Here is a 25,645-nt window from a genome sequence, read left to right as displayed (position 1 = left end):
GTTGTAATTTTTTTTTTGGGAAAAGTAATACTTGTAATTTTATTGAATTAATTGAAGTCATCACTTACAAGATTTACCAACCAAAACGAAAACTTTCATGAGACCAAACAAAGGAATCCGGGGAGGAAATAGCAAAAATTATAGCAAGTTTATGAGCAACTATATTCTTATTCCTTCGAAAATGCATTAGATTTATATTAATTCTGCCCATTAGCATGTCCTTAATATTTGGGGCAATTGCTCCAATGTAACTAAAATCCTCTTCTGGTTTGATAATTGTTTGCACCACCAAAAAAGAATCCGAGTTTACTTCCTTAACTACAATGTGTCGATCATAAATGAATTGAATCCTTTGATAGCCAAAAGTTCCGCCAATGTTACTAAGGTTGGTTTGGAGATCTCCTTTCCATAGCTAACATAATATATCCCTCTCGGTTTCGCACCACTCCTCCTATGGCATACTTCCCTTGAGAATCATTCACGGCTGCATCAACCTCAATTCTCAAGGAATTGGAAATCAAAACAGAAGGTGGAATTGATCTGTCATTGTTGTTTATGCCGTTACCAGGTTTGAGAGCTTGTAAAGCGCAATGAATATTTCGTAATGGTGTCTCACTCCATTTCATATACATTTGCTCGAATTGACCTCCTTTTATCATGCTTGAGTTGTAGTTAATTAAATAGATAAATAAATCTTGAAAAGAACAAAAGAAAAAACTAAAACTTAACGTATTAATATAAAAAGTTAGAATTAAAAAAATATAAGAATCTTGAAAAGAACAAAACTAAAAACTAAAATTTACGGTAATAATATTAAAAGTTAGAGTTAAAAATATATATTTACGAAATTAATATAAGAGTATAAATTAAATCTATTATTTACCTAAAAATGTGAATAAAAAAGGTAAAGTTTTATCATTGTGAAATCTATCTATCTATATATATTTATCTATTATATATTATTATCTATTTAAAAGTGTTAATAAAATGATAAAGTTTTACCATTGTAAAATAACAAATTTGTCATTTTATTTACATTATATATAGGATCATATAAAAATATAAAGGGATATAATACAAGTTAAATGACAAAAAATAAAAATAATATACAAGATAGATGACTATAAATAAAAAAAAAAATGTGAGTTAAATGATCAAAATAAAAACAACATACAAGTAACATGACTAAAAATGAAAATGCATCGTAATATGACTAAAAATAAAAAGCATTCAAGTTACAGGATTGAAAATACAAATTCACCATTAACATGACTAAAAGTGAAAAAAAAAATGATTATTGTATTATTTCAATTAATTTTCATAATTAATAATTCAAGTTTATATTATTTTTATTATGAGGCCGTGAAAATCTCACTAAATATAATTATAAAAAATAATAAATAGATATATTATATAAACAAAATATCATCACGTGTATCGCACGTGCTGTTTACCAGTATTTTGAAAAAGAATACTTCCACGACACTTTCACAACCTTTTCAGTTAGATCATGAAGCAAAGTGGTGCTAAGAACTGAACAAGCACAAGTTTTTGAATGGATAGGACACAAAACAGACACAACATATCACCCCTACACACATTAAGGCACCGTTTGGTTTGAGGTATGATATAAGTAATATATAGATAACTAGTATAATGCAATAAAAATAAATAAAAAATGATAGTTAAAATAATATTGGATTTGATTGATAGATTATGGTTTATTTGATTTGATTGATTAAATTTTATATAAAATATTAAATGACTATTTTGTCTTTTTAATAATAAATAAAATAAAATTTATATTATTTATAAAGGGTAATATAGTAATTTGAATCCAATGATTTGATTGATATGAGATAAATAATTAATAATTTGATTGATGTAAAATAAATAGTTAATATATGGATAAATAATATGATGAGAAGAACGTGAGATAAAATGGGATGACTTATACATATATTAGTAATACGGTAAAAAAAACGATGCCTAAGTTCTTTTTTTTCCTTGGACAGCTGATGCGGTGATATTTATGATATATTAAAGTTTTCCTTGGACCATGAAAATAAAAATAAAATCAAAATCAAAATATATATAATGACGTTAACATATCGATGAAATATAAATAAAACCAAAATATATATAATCAAAGTTAGTGCAACAATCCAATTCTTAATTTAGAATACAGTAGTAGTTCATTAACAAACATCCTCTCTCTAGTAATGTCCATGGGGGAATGACTAATCCCAAACGACTTGTATAAAACCCAGACTCTGACTGACCAAAGCAATTCTCCAATCTTGATGGCTAGTTAACCATTAACATGAATACAAAATTGATGCAAATTGAATGGAAGGGGATAGGTCGCAGTCGGAAAAGGTTGACCTCATCAACATCAAATAAGTTTAGCTACAAAGACTTTCTCTCAATAGCTTCCTTGAGTTTTCTTCCCAGTGCATATGCTAGAGGAGGTGGAACAGCATTCCCAATCTGCCTGTGCTTGTGAAGAACAGTGCCAGAAAATTTATACTTGTCCGGAAAGCCCTGCATAAACAAGTCCAATCTGGTTTTAGGAAACAATATCCATATTCATCGCAATCTAGAAACCGAAATCTCACATGTTCTACCAGGAAGTGTTTTGACTTTGAAAGGAGAAGGCAATAATTAGCGTATGGAAATATGCATGATACAATTAGATCCATTCGACAGTTTAAGGCCTTAAATCTTGGTCTCCACAAGTATAATACAATCAACAGATTAGCAACAACATAATATCAAACAAATACTGAATTATCTGATATAGATGGTGTGTTCATGCATAAATTTGGTGCATTTGTTTGTATAAATGAGGTTGAGTCAACATCAAATGAAGTCTTACCTGTGAACGTGAGCATTCACGAACAGTGACAATCCTATCCTGATCGGGATGAAAGCACATCCCCACTTTACCCATTGGCTGAGGGTCTGTTATGGAAGTAGGAAAATTTCCCTCCCAATCCAACCTTCCAAAAAGACCCTTCCACTGATTGTGCCTCTTGGCAGTATTTGGTAGGCACCAAGGTATCAGATCGACATCTTGGCCAGTAGATAATTTGACCTGTAAGGCAATGAAGGACAAGTTAAGACTTTCAGATAAAATACAGTAGGATATTTAAAACCCAATCCAATCCAACCTCGCTTAGTTATAATGATACCTTTTCGTCTGGAAGATCACGCCAATCTGCACCAGGACGCCTGGGAATCCTCTGACACCTAATTAGGTTGAGCTCATTCATCTCTTTTGCAATGTGATCATTTAATACCTCCATGTTCCCACGAATTTTCTTCTGGAACCATGATATAGGATCACTTTGATACTGCATTTCAAGGTGTGAGAAAATGTAATTAGCTAATTGACCTCAATTTGTTACCTATAATCTACGGAATATCTGACCAATACTATTACATCATACAACTTTTTTTGTTCTGGATGATTCCCATCCTTAGTACCTCTATGCTTGCCTTAGATGCACCATTGCCAACTGGTGGGAGATCTCCAATTGTATCTCTAACAGTAAGAGAACGAAGAGGAGCCCCTCTTGCGGTACTCCTAACAGCAGAGTAATACAAATTTCCTGACAGTGAGATTTTCAATTCTGGTACCGCAAAGACATGCATTGGCTCTGGCCACTCAGGAAGCATCTCCTCAGGAGAGGCCGCCCATATGAAGGCTCTCTTCCTTGACTGAGGTACTCCAAATGCACCAGCTTCAAGGATACCAAATCTCACCTATCCATCAACAAATACACATGAATACTTCAGCAGATATATTAAATCAAGAACCTCATACTCCTAGTAAAAGCCACAGCATGTACCTGATATCCCATCTCAAGAAGGGAAGCTAAAGTTAAGCGGAATGTCTGTCCTTGGTTGAAAGTCACAAAATTCCGCACATTCTCCAAAAGGAAAAACTTTGGTCGATAGTAGTCAGCGAAAGATAAAAAAGCTAAAATCATTTCACATTGAACTTTACTCCAGGTACTGTGATTGAATCTATTCATTCCAGAAAAACCCTGCAGGAGAAATTATGCCCACAATACACATTTATCAACGTGGTTAATTCATTTAGTTTGGAAATTCTGAAATTCTGACGGTGGATCGTTCAAACAAACAATGAAAAGAGTAGGTTGCTTAACCAACCTGGCAAGGAGGTCCTCCATTTATAAAATCAACTTGCCCTGGCAGTGGGAGTTTATCAAGATCCTCCTGGTTCAATGATGCGGCCAATTCAGTGGCCTCGGGGGTTGAAATGCAGTCGTCTGCGTCACCACATTTCTGCATCACAGCCCTGCATATAAAACGGTTTCAGTAAATATCGTATCTGTTCCGTTGATGCCTGATGGTATGTCTGAGGTGGCTTTGTGCACAAGCATCTGTATATACATGTGTGTGAGACAATATTAAATCTTATGAAAGAAATACCTCAAGATTACATTACAGTTGCTAACAAACACTGAAGCCTCGGGATGATTGAGTTTAAAAGCATCTCCAGCAGCTTCATCGTACTCAATAGCCCATTTAGTAAAAGAGACACCTGGAAAATCAGATGCATCAGATCCCAAATGAGAGGCTTCCACATGCAAGGAACTATAAACTTGAAAATGTTCACAAAAACAAAAGCAAGTGAAAGTAGTGCCTGATTGCTGCAATCCCTCAGACAAGCCACCACAGCCAGCAAATATATCTAATGATGTCAAGCGATTCCCCTGAGATTCTTCTTTTAGTCTGCCAACTTCTAAGTCATCCTCTCCTTCCTTGGATTTTCCCTTATTTCTGTATGTAGCATCATCACTTGGCTTCGCAGATGAATATCTTATTTTAATATGAGATGGCAACTGCATGTGAAGTAGATTGGAACATTTATTAAAAAGCGTCGATAAGGAGGTGACATACCCAGTTTAACTTTCTTGCATCCAATAATTTTGAATAAATGTAACGGGAAAAGGAGCAAAATATTACTTGCTTGATTGATCCTTTGGAGGGATCATACAAACATTCACAAAAGAAAGCATGGTCAAAGGTGCAAGGGACATCTTGAAGTTGAAGGTCTTTCCTTTTCCTGATCACACATTTGCCTTCAATCATATCAACCGGTACAGTATGCATTTCCTCACTGTAGTAGAGCTAAGAACGCTCCAGAAAAAGGTGATTTCAAAAACCATCAAAAGATAACAAATTCAGTATAGATGAATTCACTCAGTACTGATATGAATCTTTATTCCAGTATGATTATGATAAATATAAAAGGATTAAGTAATTAAGAATGACATTAGCGTAAATATGATGGTTTTCAAATGTGGTATGAAGCAATTACCTCTCGAATATCTGAAGAGTAAGCCTTCGTCACTGATATGTCCTCTGGTCTGAAGAACCTCCTAACTTTGACCTGAACTGAATTGGCATCATGTTGCTCAGACTTCTTAAGATTGCAAATTTCGAGCAGCTGGCAAATAACATGGGCCTTTAATCCAACATTTCTTCCACTTTTGAAAATTTCACCTTCCTTTTCTATTGAAAAGTAACTAGGACTCACATAGACATAATCAAGAATTGAGTATTTATTTCCTCGGTATATAAAACCATTCATAGAATCATGCAGGATAAATTTCTCATTATCAATGTCAGCTTCCTTTGATTTGCATGCTTGACAAGAGCCAGACCCCAGCCCCATCGATTTACAGGGAAGAGCAAAGAAGGCACCCCTCTTGGGTGAATACAAACTTTTGCAGTAATATTCAGTTGGCAATCCCATTTTCTTCCTTTCTTCTGCTCGCGCCCTATTCATTTTTTCAGTGTCGGCATTTGCCTTTCTATGATGATAACCCCATGGCGTTGATCCAATCTTCACATGTACACTCTGTTTGACTTCCTCTAGTTGAAAGTTCATACAGTGCTCCGTCAAAAATAGCTCCCTTTCATTTGCAGTGTTTCCAAGCACAGTTTCACAGCCTTGTTGCATCAACCTCCCATGAAACATTTTATCTCCATCAATTTTTTCAAACATGTACTCAATAAAACAGATGGCCAGATCATTGACTACATCATCAACTTGGACAGTTCCACCAACTTCAATTTCATATCCATGGACTGTGGCCCTTTTATATAAAGCCTCGCCAGTTGGTAATTTGCCCGCTGATTTCCCATCCCACTTTACTGACTTGCTACCTGAACAAGACTTGGTTTGCCGTTGTGCTGAACCATGTATCTGACTTTTGTCTGGAACTGCCAATTTCTCCTCAAGAGCATCATCCTCCTCATTTTCCTCTTGCTCTTCAATCTCATCATCCTCTTTTACGTCACTAAGGATTCCTTCATTTGATTCCTCAGGTAAGTGATTTGAATAATAACCACCCCAGATTCTATTGATTAGCCTGGTTGTCGTCGCCTGCATAGGCTTTCTTTTGGACACAACAGGCTCAATTGCAGATCTGGGATTCAAGTTTTGCCCATTCCTCAACACAACCTTCTTCTTGCTGACTAGCCATTTCCGATGATGTCTCTCTTCCATCTTCTTGATGAGGCCAATAACAAACGCACACTTCTTTATATCCCTGTCAGGAAATTCTAAAAAGTGCTGCAGAATAATCTGACCATGCACAACAACATATCTTTCCACCACTTCCTTATTAGAAGATATAAAGGCAGGATGATCTTTGGTGAAATCTGAAACTCTCTTGATAACATCATTAAAAGGAAGCCTTGCCAACCTAATCTCGTCCTTTAGCATAGCAAGGATGCTAATTGCAACCCTTACTGTTTTCAAGACCCGCTCATACCAAGCAGCATATTGTTTTGAGGGCTTTCCAAGCCTATACCTGAAGAGTTGAAGGAAGATAACAGTTGTGAGTGAAGAAACTTCACGTGTTTCAAAATCTTCATGAGTTTTAAAATTTGCCATGTAATAAAAACAGTATCGCTGCTGCTTTCTCTAAAATGAATCCACTGTACTAATGGGTTTTATAATTTATTTAAGGTACTAACATCTTGGACAATTATGTCACGTGCTCTAACCAAACGCCAATGACAACAAAAGTGCTTGCTGTTTCAGTTCAAGTAATATGATGCATAGTTAACAGATGCATGCTAGTATTTTTTTTTCCCCGCACAGAGTTACATTCACGAGAGGAATGGATGGTTGGAAGGGGAGGGGTGGGGGGGTTGGGAGGGGAGAGAAATCGTACCAGGACATATCAGTCCGTATGAAAATAGAGACCATCGCAGATCCAAACTCAATTACCCAGTCCTTAATCTCGCTCAAGAAAACTGGTATCCCTTCTATTTCAGAATCCACAAAACCACTAGAAGAATGAGCACATTCACCATCAAAATTATAACCAGAACCATCATCAACAGTCATTACTCCTGAACCAAATATGGTCACATCAATTTCAGAGCATGGTTTCATTGGTAGGAGCTCTAATGGAACCAATCTAGCATCTGAATTGTACAAAGCCCAGTTGTGGAGCCTGTTTTTAGGCAAGTCATTTATATCGTATACACCAGCACCACTATCAAAAATTATATACTCATCAGTTTCTTCACTACACGCCTTATAATAGGCAGGTAAAGGATAGTCATGGGCAATTTCATCCTCATTGATCTTAATGTAGTATTGGCTAGATAAAGAGGCAGAACCCTGTCTTTTCTTCTGCTTCATGGAGCACCAGACCTCCTGATCCTGGTATAGCCTTGCCATTTTTGAATCTTCAGTTTCTTCCGTTGGACAAGATATAGCAGATAAACTTTTGTTGTTTTCATCTCCATATTTTGGACCAATCCTAAGACTCCCAGGCAACGAGCCAGGCTGAGCTTGGACAAGATCTACTAACTTGCTGCATTCATCCTTCAAGGCAGACAGTACAGGGAGCTCAATAAATAGGTTATCAGTCCTTTTTGATGACTGGTCCAGACCTATAAGTTGGTTGTAGATGAAGTCTCCCTGTGAAACAATGAAATCCCTTATAGATAGACCACCACGGAAGCATTTCATCCCACTCATTGTGCGCACAACCCCAGCAAGCAATTCATCAAGGCTTACATTGGGATCCCCTCCAGAAGATTTTGACAATTTCTTGTAAACCTCAACACAGGCAACAGCCTTGGCATAGAAATGGTCATAGAACTTCTTGAAGCTTCCCGACGGTTTAACACAATCATAATCAGCTGTCTCTGTGGAGATCCATATTACTGGCAACCCATCTTCATAGCCAGATATGGACCATTCTTCAATGCGCCCAAATCCATCACATCTTATTCCCTTTGCTTTGTCTTTATCAACAGCTTCATCAAGCGGCAAGATGTGACCAGATATAAAAATATCATCGACTTCTGACATTTCAAAAGGTTGGGGTATCCCATCTGAATTATGAAAGATGAAATCCGTGAGCCTCCTGCATGGCCTGCCATTTTCTTGTCCAACAGTCAGACGAAGTGCCAACAACTCATCTTCCACACTAACGTCTTTTTTTGTTTCAATTACGGAGTCTTTTTCCGTTATGTTAAGCAATTTTTCCTTGAAATTTGAACAAGCAGCAGATCGCTTTGGCATTTTACGCAAGACAACGGAATCCTCATTGGCTTGTGAGGAAAGCCTCTTTCTCTGTTTTTGCTCGGTTGCCACTTTTACTTTATCTGAAGAAAAAGATTTCGTTAGTGTTCTTTTTATGTTAACTGTATCAAGATCAATTACAAATAATATTGGACACAAATAATAAATAAATAAATAAATATATATATATATATATATATATATATATATAATTCATTCAATATTTCAACGACTTAGCTGTGAATGAACAGAATAGAAAGTTGGCATCAGAATCAATCAAGATTTAAAGAGTAAAATGGGTTTGAATGAAATAAATGTGATAATACTGGTTTCTTGTTAATGCTTAAAACTAAGGCTGCACGAGGTAGACATCTCTTGAACTGCAAATATAGCAGTTCCATAAATTGTAAATATGAATAACATTTTTGGCAATTAAAAGTTAAAAATCAGTCATCTACTTGTATTCGTGCTAAAATAAACAACTTTACGCAAAAATCTGATTCATAAAGTTATGAGCTCACTTGAAGTCGACTTCCTACTAGATTGTGGATTTTTGAGGCGTTGAACTTGTTGGCTTGAATCAGACTGATTCTCATGCCTTCCTTTTTGAGTCTGCTTGGCCATTGCTGCATGTATACAACACCAAACATATTTATCAAAAGCCCAATGTTGTGCACTCAGGATTCTAGAAATTTGATGTGTTCAAATTGTTCACTTCAAGAGTTCAAATTACAATGCAACAAAAAATATTGGTTCACATTTCAAACTCTAAAGAAACTAATTGAACATAAAAAACCAAAAGTTGCTTTCACTGGTCCTGATGCAGCCGCACAGGATTACCTTATCACTGTGTTTAAACAACTATTGTGTTCCCAGGGAAAAGAACCACGAATTAAATGCACTTCAACTAAGTCTTTTATGTTTTATACTGGTTCATACAATTTAAGCTTTGTCATAATTCATCCTATTTAACCTTGTGAAAATGCAAAATGTAGGAATATATCCACCCACGCTTATATCTACCAGACTTTGGCATGTTCGTCTAACATTATGGCATAATTACACTCAACTCAACAACCTCAGCTTTGGCAACTATTATTGAATCGTGATTATCAAAATGATACTGCATTAGTTCACTAAAGCAATTCTGACAGAGTAAAAAATTTGATACATGTTTGAAACAAAATAACTATGGCAAATCATTAACATAACCATGGAAATCCCCATAGTTGTAATTTGTAAAAGATTTTTATAGATTCTTGTAGACTAATTTTGCAAGATTTTTACAGAAATTTATAAACTTTTTAGGACCAAGAAAAACCAAAATCGGCAATCAGAAACAGCTCGAATAATCCCTCAATTGTTTACTTGGTTGGGACTGAATCTGCACAAGACTTTGATCTATGGAACATAGGTAAAATTGAAGCTTCTAGTTTAATATTTTTAGATGATATATGATAGAGTTGTATATATTATATATTAATGTATCCCTTTAATTACTACAAATGTTTACATTTTTTCAGATAGTTCACTAATTTTCTTTTTTTTTTCCTATTATTGTTTTAAAAATTTGCGCGCGCCGACCGTTAAATTGGAACTGAAACGGCAACCTCCACGGCTAGATCCGTTAAATTCGCGCCACAAAAATTCCAGCAAACCTTGCTTCCGATGGATTTTATACTTCGGTTTCTATCCCATGGATGATATATCTTTTTTTTTCTTCTATAGAAGTTCTGACAAATCAGCAGCGATTAAAAGGGCAAAAGAAAGAAAAAACAAACATAGATAGAGGAAATTGATGGCGTTAAGGGAGCATGTCCAAGAGTCAAAAAGATAGATTTAGTAAAGTAGAGCCCTCATTCATGATTCAACCATCAGACTCCAAAAAAATTTAAGAAAAACGCAATCTTCGGGTATCAATGTAATGCAGAATCATTGAAAGCGTGATAGATTGAGATCTTCAATGGATTGTTTACAAATCAAAAGCTGAACTCGAAATCATCAAGCCCAAAAAAGAATTAAACCAAAATCAATCAACAAAAAATAAATGCCCAAAATCTTACCCCAGACCTCCTTCTATTGCTTGCTCTACTGATTCAATCCCTCGAGTCTAATCAAACAAGAGGCCAAAATGCACCAATTTTTCGCCAAAACAATGGGCACACAAATCTGCTTCCTAAGCTGTAATAGAAGATGAAAAAAATTAGAAAAAACAGGAAAAAGTAGGTTGTCAAAGAGACGACAGGTGGGAGAGAGAGGAACCTGTTCCAAAATCCAACACCTGTAAGCAGAAATTAATTTCTGGTGGGTTTTATTAGGGCTTTTTGCCTCTGGATTTTGAAAAGCATAGGGAAATTTAGGCAATTTGGATGAGCGCCAAAAACCAAACGGCATCTTCGATGCAGCGGGATTTCTCCCAATTTATGATTTCTTTGTAAATTATATTTTTACTTTATTTATCTATTATTTATTTATTAGTGGTTCATTCATTCCAATGGCCTGCAAAAGTGCAAATATTAATCATCCAATCCAATTTTTAAAAAAGAAACATTTACTATTCTTTTTTGGAAAATAAAATTTATTCAACTTTGTTTTCACCAAAAATATTTTATACCCAATGAAAGTAAATAAAAGAGCATTAAAGTTGTGTAATTCATAAAAGTCTCCATTATATATTTAACTTGAAAAATAAGAATTTGTGTTAATAAATTAATTTGCTAGATTCACGCACGTTCGATATTTTTTAACTATGACATATATTAAATAGTCATATCGTCGCTTTTTGGATATTTCAAAATCTAAATAAATGATATTAAATTATTGAATCTTTCTGATTTTATCCCCATGTTTAATCTAATTTATTATCGTTGTAATCATATTATGTCACGTTTGATTCATACTTTTTTTTTCTTTTGGTAAGTCACGCTTATGGCAAAAAAATACCGAAATGCCGTCATACCGCATTTACTGTACCGAATTTCGATATTCGGTACGGTATCGGTATGAGTTTATGTCATACCGAAATTTCGGTATACCGAAATTTTCGTTACGGTATCGACCGAAATTTCCGATACGGTATGCGGTATTTGGTACGGTATGCGATATACCGTACCGAACCACCCCTAGTCAGGCATATGAGATTTTCCCAATTAATCTCGAGAGAAGATGACCTTCCCCTAGTAACATAATTATTTTATTTTACAATTTATATCCCGCATGAAATAAAATAAATTTATATTGCGTATAAGTTTAGTAAAATTAAATTATGTACTTATCAAATGTATCCAATCATCTATCCATTGTAAGTATACTTTCCACCAAGCAAAGATTTGACTTTACTCTATAAAAATAAAATAAAACAAACGGTGCATAAAAAACAATAATAATTAATAACGATAAAACATAAGACAATAAAACGTGCATAGTGTCCACTTGATAATTGGGCCGGGTCGGTCGTATGTTCCAGCCCATGAAATAAGTAACCGAATACGCCATAACTATGATACTGGGATAGGCTTGCTTATCCCTCGAACCCAACATATCGTGGGCCAAGAAATGACCCAGGATCGGCTCGGCGCAAGTGGCGTTCAATGTTCATGTAAGTTGCCCAAAATAATTTGGGTGAATTAAAAACACTACATGTTGGATTACACATTGCACTTAAAATTACATAAATATTTTTAATGTATGTTGAAAAGATTTTTTTTCAAATAAATAAGAGGGATAATTTTATAATTTCAAGTGCAACGTATAACCCTCCGTGTACATGTAGCATTTTCCTAAATATTAACTATCTGTATGTTCAATTGGTTAGGCACACATACCTCTAAAAACATATGTAGACAAAGATGTATGTTCTCAATATTTGGAAAAAAAAAAAAAAAAAAATGGGACAAGTGTTCTTATGATTTGAAAACACGATATGTTAATTGATTTTTTTACGAGGGGTTTTTCGCAATCTCGTTATTTTCACATTGTACAACAAAAATTACTCTCTCCATTTTAATATATAGACCACGTTTTTTTTATTTGTCCCAAATATATAGGCATATATCATATTTAATAATATTTTTTTATATTTTTTTATTAATATATCATTATTAACTGCATATTGAAAATTGTGCAATTATTTTTTTAATATATTAAATAAAAATAAAATAAGAAGTTTGTACAAAATTCTTTATTCCATGTGGAAAAAAAATAAAAATAGGACTAAATAAACGGGGCCCAAGAAAAAAAGACAAAAGATTGCTATAAACATGAGTAAGCCAACACCATCGGCAATGGTAAACCTTCCCAAAAACTTAGGCTCGTACAAACAAGAAATGCTGAAAGAAAAAAAAATTTCATAATATTTACAAATATTCGCTCATGAAAAGAAGTTGTAAATCATTAACAAGATGGAATGATGAGTGCAAGTTCTCTGTAATGTTTCTTGAATTAAATGTGCACATGAACACTTGCAGTCTTCATTAACCGACAAACGGGGCAAACGTCAATAAATCCTTCACAATTCGGACACAGACACAGATGTCTGCAAGGCAACAACAGGAACGAGACTTCTTTGTTCTTGCACGATCTGCATATCAGTCGACCATTCAGTTTAAAAGTTTCAGAATGATCTGTGCCTGATACCGCATCGTCTACTTCGCTTTCACCCGTGCCTTCATGAGCTACAGCAGTTCCTTGTGCCATGAGTTGCTGAATATTGCTTTGCAAGACACTCACTACTGATTCATTGTACTGCGCTCGGTAGTGCCATGACTGAGCTTCCATTGAGACCTGCCTTATTTTATCACCTAGCTCCTTGTTCTTGCGGTTAATATTCTCTATTTCGAGCTCCTTCTCGTGTATTTTCCGATTGACTCCTTGTTCCAGTGCATTCATTAAACAAACCATGTGCTTCTGATTCAACTCTTTTATGCCCTTCAGAACAGTTTCTTCCTGCTCATGAAGTCAAACTTAGAATAAACAACACAATGTCCACAGTTGACAGTACATAGATGCAAATATCTTCGAATAAATATGGTAGGAAATGTTTCTTATAACTAAATCTCAACAGCATCCTAACAAAAATACATCATAATACAATGATACCGATTTTTTTAAAATGTTGAAATATCAATAGAATGTTTGCATGCGGGATTTGACATGAATTGCTATTTCTATACCTGAAGCTTGGCGTACCGATCAAATTCTTGTGCCTGCAGACCCATTTCCATTCTAAGAGTACTATCAAGGTAAAAGATGCCAGGAACCACATTTTTCATGTGCTCACTGGCATAAGTAGCAGATGAACTATGCTCTTCTTCCTCACAAGAAAGCTTGAGCCCGGTCGATACAGGATTAAGATTTTGTAGATTCCCCATTTGACCGACTTCATTTGGGCCATAATTCTTGGCCGAAGATATATGAAGCTTATGCTGCATAAATACTGGATTTTCTTCTCTAAGTCTTTTGTTAAAGCCATTGCGCGTGGGTGCATGCTCATTGCTCCTACAGTTTGTGGAGCCAGTGCCAGCATGGACTTGTGCTGGAGCTGTAAAAAGAAATTTTGATTATTGAGTTAGAAAAGATGCCACCACTGAAAAAGATAGTTGATGCAACATATTAATCCTAGACACCAGAAAAGGTTGGAAATACAAATTGGAAGCACCAACACGCCGATTGCTGGATCAGAAAATAACAATAGCACCCTTTGGAATCTACTAATGACAAACAATCCACAAAATCTGATCAGAATCAAAGGGGGGGAAATGGGAATGGAAAACAATTTTGCTACCAGCCACAAGCCATTTGGAAAGAGAAAAACATCATCTTTTGAATTAATTTATGTACTCATCTCCTCAAAGGTAACAGATCAGTCAGTTTATCATATGTGCAATCGAAGCACTTGAGATCACTTGCGAATAAGTAAACCTCACCTCCAGCCCAACTGAGATCAAGATGGACTATCGAGTAATCAAAAATCAATTTCCTACTCGAATCTAGTTTCCATTGCACATTTTCAGTACTTTGGCAAAGAATTGCAACAAAACTAATAAAGGTTGTGACTACTTGCCAAAATTATGAAAATTAAGGGGAACCAAACTGGGTGAATCATGCTAGAGCACAGCCTACACCACAATTTGCAGGGATGGGGGTTCCGACGACCTTTTGTCATTGTTAGAAATTAGATGCAGTATCAGGGAATGTGGCTAGACACTAATATTCAAGGTGTAATGACACACCAAAGTTGAATTTTATTTAACACCATATGTTTTAAACCTTCGAGTTTTGACCTCCTGACTCTGACACCATATTGAAACCATTTTCTCCAGAGGTTAAAGCTCAAGGAAAGTGAACCAACATATGCTTTACTAAGCTACAAGCCTAAAATCATGTGTTGTGTGGCTAGCGCAAGTTGTTTGGTCCATTAGGTGGGGTGCGTTGTGGTTATAGCCTCGTAACAGGCATGAACATGTAGTCATAAAGCAAGAAACTGCTCCAAACAAGGTTCTTCCTCCTGAGATCGATCCTCTCCTCCCTGTTCTTTTTCAGACTTATAATGCAGACAAATTCAGAATGATACCTAAAACTTTTCATGCCATGCTATGCAGAAAAATTAAAAGTTGTCTTAAACAGTAATCACAGACTATATAAATGACATGGAGATAAGATGAGAGTTGAGCGTTAGTAATGCGAGCAGCATCATTAGTTCATTACCCATTCAAGAATGGAGCATTTGGGGAAAATACTTTAAAATGAACATAGTTTCTTAGACAACTGATAAGTAAGCTCACCGTGACCAAATAATTGGAGGTGAGGTAATGTGTTTATATCATTTGGGACACGATTTTCCTCTGTGAAACAGGGGATCATCGTATTTTCATTAGGCCGACCTCCTCCTAACATCTTCCTGCAAATCACACGATTATGTATCAAACTCAATAACCAATTAACGAAAAAAAAAAACCAATCTTGATGGTTCAGATAAGGGATTTTGAGCAAGCAAAAGCTTAAAACATTAGAAACTCGATCTCTCATTGAGAAAGAACACTTAAATTTATGAGTTATTGATTTCACGAAATACAGAAAGCAAGCAATATGCACAGTGGATAAACGATAAACTTTCACAGAACTAGTTCTATCAAGATCCAACATAATCCCTCCGATCATTGAGTCCACTTGGTTTCAAAAATCCCAAAAAGACAGCATACATGAAAAAAGAGATAAAAATCACCGTCCTTAAAGTCAAACTCCAAAGTCCCAAGCAAATCCTGCCGATAAAAGTAACAATACCCAATAATTACAAAAAAATAAATACCACAAAAGCATGAAAAGGGAACAAGACAGCTCACCGAGATTAACCCAGAACAAAAACAGACCAGTACAAGGGCTGTCCACTTTCTTGATTTATTTCTCCGTCCTTATTTTAAAGAAAAAGGGTCAAAATGGATGGTGAAAACAATAATAAAGGAACCGAGAGAAGAGAATGCCAATGAGAACAATAATGCCAACAATGATGGATGGTGATAATAATGAAAGTTGGATGATGGAAGAGTAGCAGTTGTTTTGGTCAAAGAAAACAACGATTCCATTTCGTAGGTAGTGGAAGTAGAGGACTAATCGTTGTTGTCTTGTTGAAGAAATGTCGTCCGCCATGTTTTTTGGGCTCTCTCTTTACATATAATATAATCTGTCTTTTTCTTTCACCAATATCTTGATTCTTGGGCATGTTGTGTCCAGCTCCGGCTACAGCCCATATATAAATAATTACTCTACAAGGACGTTCGAGCTAAGCTGTTAGCAAACCTCTCACGAAAAAAGATAATTTAATTTTTTATTTGACGGAAGTTTGAACCCGATAATAAGTCTAAAATTTAAAAATCTTGACGTCAAATGAACTTAAATGATATGCATGATATAGTTATCATACATTATGGCATTAAATACATTGTCAGATGTGCAAAAGCATAAATCGGATAAATAAAACTTCTCCAATGTGATTAGATAATTGTGGAGAAATTTAATGATTTTCAGACAGCGAACCCCAAATCACAAAATACAGATCAGACCCTATGCAGGACTAGAATTTAGCACAAGGGCATGCAAAGGAGAAGCAAAATCGATTTGAAAATGCAATAGAATACAATTATCCACCAGTCCATTGTATTAACTAGCTTTGTAATTACAGTTAGAAATCCTTGCATTTGATTCATAAATGGCTGCCAAATCATTTGTTTTCCATGAAGTTCGACCTCGAGAGGATCAACTATCAGCTTAGCCACCGGATATTTTCAGGAGTTCAAGTTTTTCTGAACTGAGATGCCACACTCTGATCCTCTATCTGATGCAAAAATGTCTTCCAACTCTTTGAACAATCCCTTTGATTTTGACCTGAAATCTGCTGATGTAGACGTAGCAGATGAGCTACTTCTCCATAATTCACTTAATCTAGTCTTACTAGTTGAGGGGTCGTTTGGAGTAGCCTTGTTTCCTTCTCTACTAAAGCTAGACCGTGTCAATTCTCTTATACGCCTCATCACTGACTTATCGCTTGAGTTCCCGCTGCCGGAGCTCCCATGTCTGCCGCCTGAGGACGTCGTATATCCCGTTTCACCAAGGTTGTATATAGGGAATCGACTGTCAAAATTCTTAATGAAGCCACCAGGGAATAAAAGTATGAGTAATCCGATCAAAGCCGTAGTTAAACCTTGGAAAAAAGAGTTAGTCATGGGATCGAGATGCTTTATCTGTTTGTATAGGGCATACCACTCGTTGATCATTTGAACTACAAAAGCTAGTAAGAAAACCGAGAGCATTGAGATCCCGAATCTTTTCTCGTCTTTGGGTGAATATTCATGATCCGAGAGAACCAAGCAGAGAGCGAAAATAACAACTTCACTGGACACTGATACAATCTCAACAAATTGAACCCTTTTCTTTATGAATGGCTTCTTGAGGATCATGAAAAAGAGCTGAAACGATGTTACGCTGAGTAGGGTGATTGAGGGGGTTCTTGAACACCAGTCTTTTGAGTATGCACCAGCTATGATTCCAAGAACCACGCGCTTCACACATTCGAGCAGTGTATAGTATATTCTCAGTGTTCCGAAAACTTTCTGAATGAAGGATCCTTCTGCATCTTCTGTTTCGTCATCTGAGGCAATGATTCTATCCTCTTGTTTGCTTGAACCACCTCCTTCAATCTGTGAGACCATGTACTTGGGAGGACCACTCAGATCCTCGAATAAAGGTCCTAGAATGGTAAGATAAATTGAATGGGGTTGATTCTTCCATGTCCACTGGCCTCTTTTACCTGGACCTAATGCCAGCCGAATAAGTTCTTGATACCAGTGAAATTTCCGGTCCTCTTGTTGTACTTCTTTGTATTGAAGTAGCTTTCCAGATATAATTCCAATGGAGAGGAACAAGAGCAAAGATAACAGCAGAAAAGCTACTAAACCCAATATCAGAACACCGACAATTATTCCAGACGTCGTTCCCCCTTGCAATGTAAAATCAGAAGATGTAGATTCTTCATCAAATCATTAGATCAAAGCTTGTTTCGTTTCTAATAGCCATAATAAGAGAGTATCTTGTTTTTTCTTTCTTCTTTTTCTTTTTTTAAAGAATAAGGGAGTCTCATGTTACCACAAACAAAGGCTAAAGTAAAAATTACTGATGTGAAATACCTTTAACTATAGCTGCTGAGGATCCAGAAAAGCCTGGTAAAGAGAGCACGAGAAGAAAAATTTCAAATCTTGGAAAAACTGATGCTCCATAGCTCCATTTTGGCACGTCCTTACTTTTAAATTTGAGAACAAGAAGCAATAAGGCATGCAACAGCATCAAGCTGCCGCCAATTACTGCCAGCCAAAACATGCTTCTACTGAAATACCTCCACCTACAAAAAACACTTTGATTGGTTAAACAAAAATGCCCATATTCGCGGAAGTAACCGTACTCAGAAAGGACTGTCAGAATAATATCGAAAACTTACCCATCTGCATTTTGTGGATCTAAAAGGGAATCAACTCCTGGCACGATACCCTTGCTCTGTCACCCAAAAAAACCAAAAAAACCAAAAAAAACCCACAATCAACATACAGAGGTTTAAACATAGTCCGAGTAAAAGCAATGATGTCAAACCTCAAAATATGCACTGTACTCCAAAGGAGTCAGTGGCAAGCCATAAACCTTTGCAGCTGAATCTGGATTTCCTGCTACTGGTTGAACACTCTCGATGATTATCGAATCATGAATTCTAGAACTATGTCGATCCATGGGAGAACTTGACCCCACCATGACTGGTTGAACATTTCCCCTTTCCCATGGGAAACTGTAGTAAGGTATACTCCATTGCAAACCTCTTGACATTTCATAATATTCAACAGGCAATGTAACTGCCAACCATCTGGATAGTGCAAATACTTGAATGTGGTAAGCAATTCTCTGTGTAAAGTAAAAAAACACAAGATGCTCATGCTAAGTAAATGAACATTGTCATGTGGTATGTGATCATGATCAACATGAGCCACTTACGAATATTGACCATGAATGACACAAATGCCAAAAATCATTTTGGTCACAAAAATAGTTGTTGGATTGGGTAATTGTCGTAGTATCAAAAATTAAATGTATATTTGGTGATCTGGATAACTCAAATATTTTAAACATTCATACTTCATATTTCGATTCTTGTGGCACATAAGCGCCTGTACAGGATAGAATATTTCCATCTCTAGGCCACATAGGACAGTACAGGCAATTTTTGCTCATTTACAGTGGGCTCATGGAGGCAGCCATGTGTGGTTACTTAACTTGTCACATGATTAAAGGAATTTGAGTTTCGTTTGTCCTCCACAATCTCCGAACAAGATGTGTATACAACATGTTTATTGAATCATGCATAAATGTGAAAAGAAAAGAGAGCTCACAAAAATATTTCTAGTGGGGTAAGTGGATAAGGAAGAACTTGGTCTAGAGAATGCCCCAATGGATAGCAGACTGGAAGTCGAAACAGTGAGAAACACAGCGACTAAACATGTCACTGCGAATGTGATATTCACAAAGGTGGAAACCACCAAAGACACAAGAGGTACAGAATCTGCAAAAAGAAAGAGTTTTAAATAAATAAAATAAATAAATTTATTCATAAGATACTGCATTTGTCATTAAGGAATAGGAGGAATATTCTGTAAGTGAAAAACTTTAAAAAACTTACAGTGCCTCACTTGTAGTTTATTAGAAGCTGTATTTTTATTTCCTGAAACATCAGTCGTTACATTTTGAGGGATGGTGATTGATATTACGTCAGTATCTGCTTGTATCTGCGCAATGTAGGTGCTTCTACTCATCTCCTTGAAGCTGAAGTATTAATTCAAGAAAAAACCCAATGATGAAATGCCCATTTTTCCTACAAAAGAATCCATCATCAATGATATGTCTAAAAATTTGTTCACAGACTTGCTTACCTTAGCAAATGCCCCCCAGAGATGGATATATGAGAAGAGTTAAAGTCAAATACAGGCTTTGTAAACTCAATCAGTATAGGAACGCTCCTTTCCTTTGTCCGAGCAGAACACCTTGTGCTCAACCTCACAGTAGGCCTTTGAGAATCTAAGACCAAATTACAAGCAGTTAGTTCCTCTTTCTGAATTCTGTAGCAATTGATCAAAAGCTTGTAACTACAGGCAGTTAATCGTTGTGTTTTGGCTATCAGATTCATCAAGTACCCATGTTAATAGCTGAATATATTAGAATTTAAGAAAATCTCGTTACCGTTTCAATGTCTTCCTTTGGTTGCATTATATTTTATATGAATATTTTAAGGAAGTCCTCAAAAATGTCTTGGAAAGAAAATGTCTTTCTTTGGAATGATCTGACACTCCATTCCATTTTCTTATTACTTCATCCGCATGATTTTCTCCAAAAGAAACAGAAAATACCGTAGAGGAAGGTGATCGGAGATACAGAAGCAATGGGGGTTCCCTGTCTGCTTATCACAAAGTTTGAATACAAGCTCACCGTGATAATGGCAATCTCTGGTATATCTGTCAGCTGCTTGGTGACCAAACAAAAATATAAGAAATTAGTTATTTCCCTGTCATAGATGAAAATACCATCAAATAAAACATTAAGTATAAACCTGATATCCAAATCTACGTTTTCCGAAGTTTTTCCCAGTAATGGGGACAAGTAACCCTTGACTAGTGTTGATGGTGTTCAAGATTTCAGCTGACGAATTCTTCACAGGTTCTGTAAAGTACAGATACACCTTTAAGTTCTTAATCTTGTTGGTTGCCATCACTGCTCTAGTTCCTTCGTCGATCTGAAGCAGTCTTTCCGGTATATGAGTCCTCATATTTACATACACACTTCTTGTATCTTCAAAATTTCACAGTAAAATATCAGTGGTTTTTAAATTGTGCTCAATATTTTTCAGTGCATAAATTCATATGTTTCTCCATGTAGACATACGAGAAAATGGAAAGCAGAATAAGCTAGTGTTAAAAAATCACAACCTTTTTATATAAACATGGAAGCAATGAACGATTAATTTCGTTGATTTTTGAGGAGAAAGTACTAATTACAGCCTTTTCCACGAGATTTACTCACCAACATGTATGAACAGAATTGAATTATCTGTCCTTGTAAATTTGTTTCCAGTAGAGTCTGTACAGAAATCTTTTTCCATTACTAAAATCAGACGCCCAAACCGAACCCTTTTAGCTAGACTAACGGTAATAGAATATTTCAGGTTCGGCTGTATAATCCTAAGTGTGTTTGGCACAACCTGACCAGGGCCATACACAAGAAGCTGCCAACATTAAAAAAAAATCTGAATACAAAAAAGTGGATAACTAAATCTCGATCAACATTTCTAGCAGATAATTTACTCACATTGCAGGCACTTATAGAAGAACATCTGAAACCACCTCCACCACCACATGGCTCGCTGAAAGATATGTTTATGGGAACATGAGAAGTACTTGTGAAGGATGATGCAGCGGTAATATATGCCGTAGGATTAAGTGTATCTGCAGAGGACATTTACAGCAAATCCTGTTGATGTTGAGAACCATTATAGTCCTAAATAAAGTTCAGTTAATAGTACTTTTTGGCACGAAAATAATGTCAGTTATGAAGTCTAAATATTCTACTAAGTTGAGAGACTACAAGATATACGAGAAGATTTGGTCAATGCAAGAGAATGTGCAACACCAAAATTGAATAAGATTTGTTTTGCAAACTTAAAAATCATTGATTCTATTAGGATTTGATGCAACCAAAGAAGATATTTGACTATTACAGATACATTGTAACTAGTTTTCTTGTGTCCTTACAGGCTATGAATATTGTTGTATTCCTTCAAAATGTATCCATTCGCTTCATATTTTCTCGGCCTTGAGATAAAATGGTCTACATGCTATTCACAATGCTCATTTCGAGGTCCATACGTGATACGTGCCAAAAATAGTAGCAAACTGCCTGAGAGACAGTATTCTCCAGAGATTTGATACAGCTTTTCAAACCTGAATCCAACTTGAATGATTTATTTTGAGCCAAAAAAAAAAAAAATTGATACGATTTAAGTTGCTTAGGAATAAATACAAGTATGGGATAAAAAGCTGGTATTTTCTTATTTATACACATTTTGTATTGAAATGTTAAATTTCGAAAGATGAATTTTGAGAAGAAAAGGAGTGGTGTTCAACCAACAGTCCAGTTATAGCTTGCGCAGGCGACTCCGTGAGGAGAACCGCTGGTGCACACCTCAAATGAATGAAGCCCATCCTGCAGCCTTGTATAAGACTCCTCCCCACCATTACAAGCCGAGAATGTACCATGATCCAGCTGCATTTGCCAAAGATAGCTTGTCAAATCGAAAGAAGATTCCACGGGAATCCATCCTAGAACTTGAACCAATCGTTTACTGAAACAAGGATTATAATATATCACCTAATGTCTCCTCGAGTAGCAAGGAAAGATTAAGTTTTTTTAACTTGAAATACATGCAAAAACTGGAAATCATATTTCTTGGTCCATTTCTGTCAGTTTGTAAAAGAATGGTACTGAAGCTAAAATTGATTACCTTGCAAACCGTGGAACAATCGGAGCAGACGCTACCAGAATCGCTCACAAGAACTTGAAAACCAAATGTGACGGAATTACTGTTCGAAAATGGAGAAGGGGCCTTCAATAACTTCACAGAAAGCTCAGATATTCCGCCACAACAAGCTCCCAAACACAAAGCAAGAAAAACCCAACATTTAAGATTCAAGAATGAATGAAATTTCGAACCCATCTCGGTACAAAAACAAGCTGAAACTGTCTGACCTCAAATCACTCGAAAACCCAAGAATGAAATTTTATCTTTGCAAAACTGGGATTGTGCTTGGGATAATTCCAGAGAGGAGAGGAGATTGAATGCAGTGGTCACGAAGTCTGAGTGGGGGGGATAAAGTGCTCGTGAATTTTCGACAAATACATAGCAAGAGACAAGAATGGAATAGGCTTGGAGTTGGCTAAAACTCAGACCTCTAACGTTCAAATGTATATATAGACAACACCCGAGGGGTGCCAAGTGTGAAATAAGTTATCCTGTGACACAAATGGCGAGGATTTGGATTATTTTGTCAATAATTTTTTTAATGAGTGAGTCTCTTCACAAATTAAAAATTACTTAGTGCGGTTTAATTTGCATTTGATTATTTTAATCCTGTAATTGATATCGAAGAATAACTCTTGCGACTTCCCAAGCACTTTGCATGGGATATAATATACGAAATTATTCAAAAAGTAACATATTAAAAACCAATCGATTATTTTCTTATAATTGCTCGTAAAAATTAACTGTCACTTCGTCGGTCCGATGAAATTAGTGCGAACCGACAACCTCAAAAATAAAGATATGAAGATCAGAGACAACTAAATTTATTTAAAGCATTCTTGTATTTAATGAACATGAATGACCCATATCAAATATATCAATATACATTGGATTTATCATTAATTCTTTGCAGCTTGGATTGGAAGAAGACGTATAGAATCTTGCACATGCAGAAATATGGGAGTTTTCTTCCTTTGGAAAGTGATTTTTAATTTGACATTAATATACAATTGAAGGGGGCCCTGTTTCTCTTATTGCTTCTTGGCCTTTCATTGATTGATATTTTCTTCAAGTTCCGGTTATCATCAGATTGAGAGTTATATATGTCAACTATATATACACACACCACACGATGACACGAAGTACTATAGATCATTTATATATTCTCGATAAAGATGGATTTTTTTTTAGAGCTGAACTCGGCAAATTTAATTTTCAAAATAATTATCTGCCCAAAGAAAAGAGCAAAAATTACTTAATTATATTTTTAAATGGAAATGTTTTTTTTTTTGTTACCGATTTTTGAAAATATTTTGTGTGTATATGTATACTATATACAAGTATTTCCATCCCTCCGAATTTTAATCAAGCTTATGAGCATTAATTTTCTATCAAAATTTCACGTTCTTTCATGATTTTTATTTTACTTTTAAATTTTAATCATTTTAATATTGTAATGCTCTTTCATTATAAATAAACTTAAATATCACAGCATATTCTAATATATTAATTTGTGATGTCTTGGGTTGATAGTGTTGTTTAAATTAAACACATAATTAAACATATATTATATTTCCTAATTTATAATTTTAAGAAATAGTTTATAGGAAATAATAACCTTGATGTGTCGATCCAACACAAAAATTGGAATCGAATGTTATCTATGTTATATTACTCGATGCAACACGAAATTCTGAAACCGATGTCGTGCCAGATTCAGAGCACCGCAGACCCCTGCCTGGAATTTGTGGGAACTTTTTTGGAAACTTAGTGCGATTGTAGGTACTATATAAATAGGGATTCTCACATATCCGGTGAATGAAAATATTTTTATTATTATATAAAGCTGTGTTTATTTATTTTGATAAATGAAAGATTACATAATTTATATCGACTAATCCTATTTTTACTTGCAAAATTGAAAATGAGTATGATGCCCCGAGAAATTATTTTGACCCGAACCCGTTCATTATGGGTTGGCCCAATTTTGGGATTATTATTATATATCAGGTCCAGCCCAGTTTTCTACCTGTTAGGGCATGTCAAGACCTGGGCTGCTTATTACTGGGCTGACTCGAGCTGGGGCCTAATAGGGCTTGGTATGTTTTATAGGTCAAGTGGAACTTGAATACATTGGAGATAAGCTTGACCATGGCACAAGATATGAATGAGATAGGGATAAACTCAAGGGTGGACCAATGAGTGAAGAGTCCTACTCCATGACATGTTATAATTCGACTAGGTAACTTACTCTATTTTTCCTATAAATACAGGTACTGTTATGGTATTCATTATTCATTACTCACTTTTACTTTCACGCACTCATATCTCTCAATTTTCGCATTAATCATACCATCTGCCTTCAAGACACTGACTTAGGCATCGGAAGGGTCACGCCGAAAACACTTTCGGCGACCCTTGACCTAGCTGTTGCTTGTGCAGAACTTGGTGTACCCGACCCGACCTGCTACATTGGAGATTTGGAGGATCCATTCTACCAGACCGAACCCGAAATAAAATTCCAACATCATCAATTGGCGTCGTCTATGGGAATTTGAAGAAAAAGAGTTTCGATGGCTGATCAGAATGGAGATCACCCAAATTTAGAGGTACTAGTAGCTCAGACTGTTCAGAGGGCTTTTGCAGAAAGAGCAGGGGCCAATCCACTACACATTGATCATAATGCCCACCTCGATGAAATCAGAAAGTTGAAGGAGGAGATGGAGCAGTTAAGGAAAAAATAGTCCGGGTACCTAGCTACCACAACAAGAAACATTCCTTTTACTCAGGAGATATTGGACGCCGACCTCCCCAATCAGTTCAAATTGCCTCATATTGGGGAGTATGATGGCAAAGGGGATCCTGAAGACCATTTGGCACGCTTTGAGAATGCAGCTCTGTTGCATAAATATTCTGATCAGATTAAGTGCCGGTCTTTCCTTATACTCTCATAGGACCAG

At 35.8% G+C, this 25,645-nt stretch overlaps 3 protein-coding genes across 17 annotated transcripts; all 3 read right to left on the bottom strand.

Moving 5' to 3' along the window:
* Positions 1-2,159: 2,159 nt before the first annotated feature.
* Positions 2,160-10,990, bottom strand: LOC140878542 (DNA (cytosine-5)-methyltransferase 1B-like). The gene is made up of 14 exons (XM_073282145.1): positions 10,850-10,990; positions 10,651-10,768; positions 9,109-9,213; positions 7,221-8,670; positions 5,354-6,854; positions 4,999-5,163; positions 4,676-4,874; positions 4,462-4,573; positions 4,180-4,327; positions 3,855-4,052; positions 3,490-3,768; positions 3,195-3,356; positions 2,879-3,097; positions 2,160-2,544 (listed from the first exon to the last, which is right to left on the bottom strand). Exons 3-14 carry the CDS (start codon positions 9,209-9,211, stop codon positions 2,410-2,412), a joined length of 4,671 nt encoding a protein of 1,556 aa, XP_073138246.1. The 5' UTR covers positions 9,212-9,213; positions 10,651-10,768; positions 10,850-10,990; the 3' UTR covers positions 2,160-2,409.
* Positions 10,991-12,851: 1,861 nt separating this feature from the next.
* Positions 12,852-16,316, bottom strand: LOC140882489 (BOI-related E3 ubiquitin-protein ligase 1-like). 5 transcript variants are annotated; one of them, XM_073288532.1, is made up of 5 exons: positions 15,928-16,316; positions 15,627-15,846; positions 15,370-15,481; positions 13,759-14,126; positions 12,852-13,531 (listed from the first exon to the last, which is right to left on the bottom strand). In XM_073288532.1, the coding sequence occupies exons 3-5, from the start codon at positions 15,479-15,481 to the stop codon at positions 13,028-13,030; spliced, it is 984 nt and encodes a 327-aa protein (XP_073144633.1). In that variant the 5' UTR covers positions 15,627-15,846; positions 15,928-16,316; the 3' UTR covers positions 12,852-13,027. The 5 variants fall into 5 exon arrangements, with proteins under 5 accessions (XP_073144633.1, XP_073144631.1, XP_073144635.1 ...); XM_073288530.1 differs by having other exon boundaries at positions 15,370-15,485; positions 15,787-15,846; XM_073288534.1 differs by having other exon boundaries at positions 15,370-15,485; positions 15,810-15,846.
* A 293-nt stretch (positions 16,317-16,609) lies between these two features.
* LOC140880697 (uncharacterized) lies at positions 16,610-23,090 on the bottom strand. Of its 11 annotated transcripts, XM_073285357.1 has the most exons (14): positions 22,913-23,090; positions 22,668-22,813; positions 22,291-22,508; positions 21,476-21,612; positions 21,191-21,392; positions 20,721-20,959; positions 20,521-20,632; positions 20,047-20,191; positions 19,797-19,939; positions 19,510-19,679; positions 18,722-19,024; positions 18,573-18,628; positions 18,265-18,476; positions 16,610-18,077 (listed from the first exon to the last, which is right to left on the bottom strand). In XM_073285357.1, the coding sequence occupies exons 3-14, from the start codon at positions 22,433-22,435 to the stop codon at positions 16,867-16,869; spliced, it is 3,075 nt and encodes a 1,024-aa protein (XP_073141458.1). In that variant the 5' UTR covers positions 22,436-22,508; positions 22,668-22,813; positions 22,913-23,090; the 3' UTR covers positions 16,610-16,866. The 11 variants fall into 11 exon arrangements, with proteins under 11 accessions (XP_073141458.1, XP_073141457.1, XP_073141460.1 ...); XM_073285356.1 differs by having other exon boundaries at positions 22,291-22,429; positions 22,668-23,090; XM_073285359.1 differs by lacking the exons at positions 22,668-22,813; positions 22,913-23,090 and adding an exon at positions 21,919-22,107 and having other exon boundaries at positions 21,476-21,637; positions 22,291-22,412.
* Positions 23,091-25,645: the final 2,555 nt, after the last annotated feature.

Source organism: Henckelia pumila, chromosome 2 (assembly GCF_033568475.1).
Source record: "Henckelia pumila isolate YLH828 chromosome 2, ASM3356847v2, whole genome shotgun sequence".
Classification (NCBI taxonomy): domain Eukaryota; kingdom Viridiplantae; phylum Streptophyta; class Magnoliopsida; order Lamiales; family Gesneriaceae; genus Henckelia; species Henckelia pumila.
This window is presented reverse-complemented; position numbering and strand designations above follow the sequence as displayed.

Excerpts from the sequence above, each read along its gene's own strand:
- LOC140880697 (XM_073285356.1), bottom strand. The coding sequence starts at position 22,880 with ATGGGTTCGAAATTTCATTCATTCTTGAATCTTAAATGTTGGGTTTTT. Across the intron at positions 19,940-20,046 it reads TCTGGGGGGCATTTGCTAAG|CTTCAAGGAGATGAGTAGAA; the intron begins GTAAGCAAGTCT and ends TTAATACTTCAG. Across the intron at positions 19,680-19,796 it reads TAAACTACAAGTGAGGCACT|ATTCTGTACCTCTTGTGTCT; the intron begins GTAAGTTTTTTA and ends TTCTTTTTGCAG.
- LOC140882489 (XM_073288529.1), bottom strand. The coding sequence starts at position 15,745 with ATGATCGGAGGGATTATGTTGGATCTTGATAGAACTAGTTCTGTGAAA. Across the intron at positions 14,127-15,369 it reads CCTCCAATTATTTGGTCACG|CTCCAGCACAAGTCCATGCT; the intron begins GTGAGCTTACTT and ends TTCTTTTTACAG. Across the intron at positions 13,532-13,758 it reads ATCGGTACGCCAAGCTTCAG|GAAGAAACTGTTCTGAAGGG; the intron begins GTATAGAAATAG and ends CTTCATGAGCAG.
- LOC140878542 (XM_073282145.1), bottom strand. The coding sequence starts at position 9,211 with ATGGCCAAGCAGACTCAAAAAGGAAGGCATGAGAATCAGTCTGATTCA. Across the intron at positions 4,875-4,998 it reads CCAAAGGATCAATCAAGCAA|TTGCCATCTCATATTAAAAT; the intron begins GTAATATTTTGC and ends CTTCACATGCAG. Across the intron at positions 3,098-3,194 it reads GTGATCTTCCAGACGAAAAG|GTCAAATTATCTACTGGCCA; the intron begins GTATCATTATAA and ends ATTGCCTTACAG.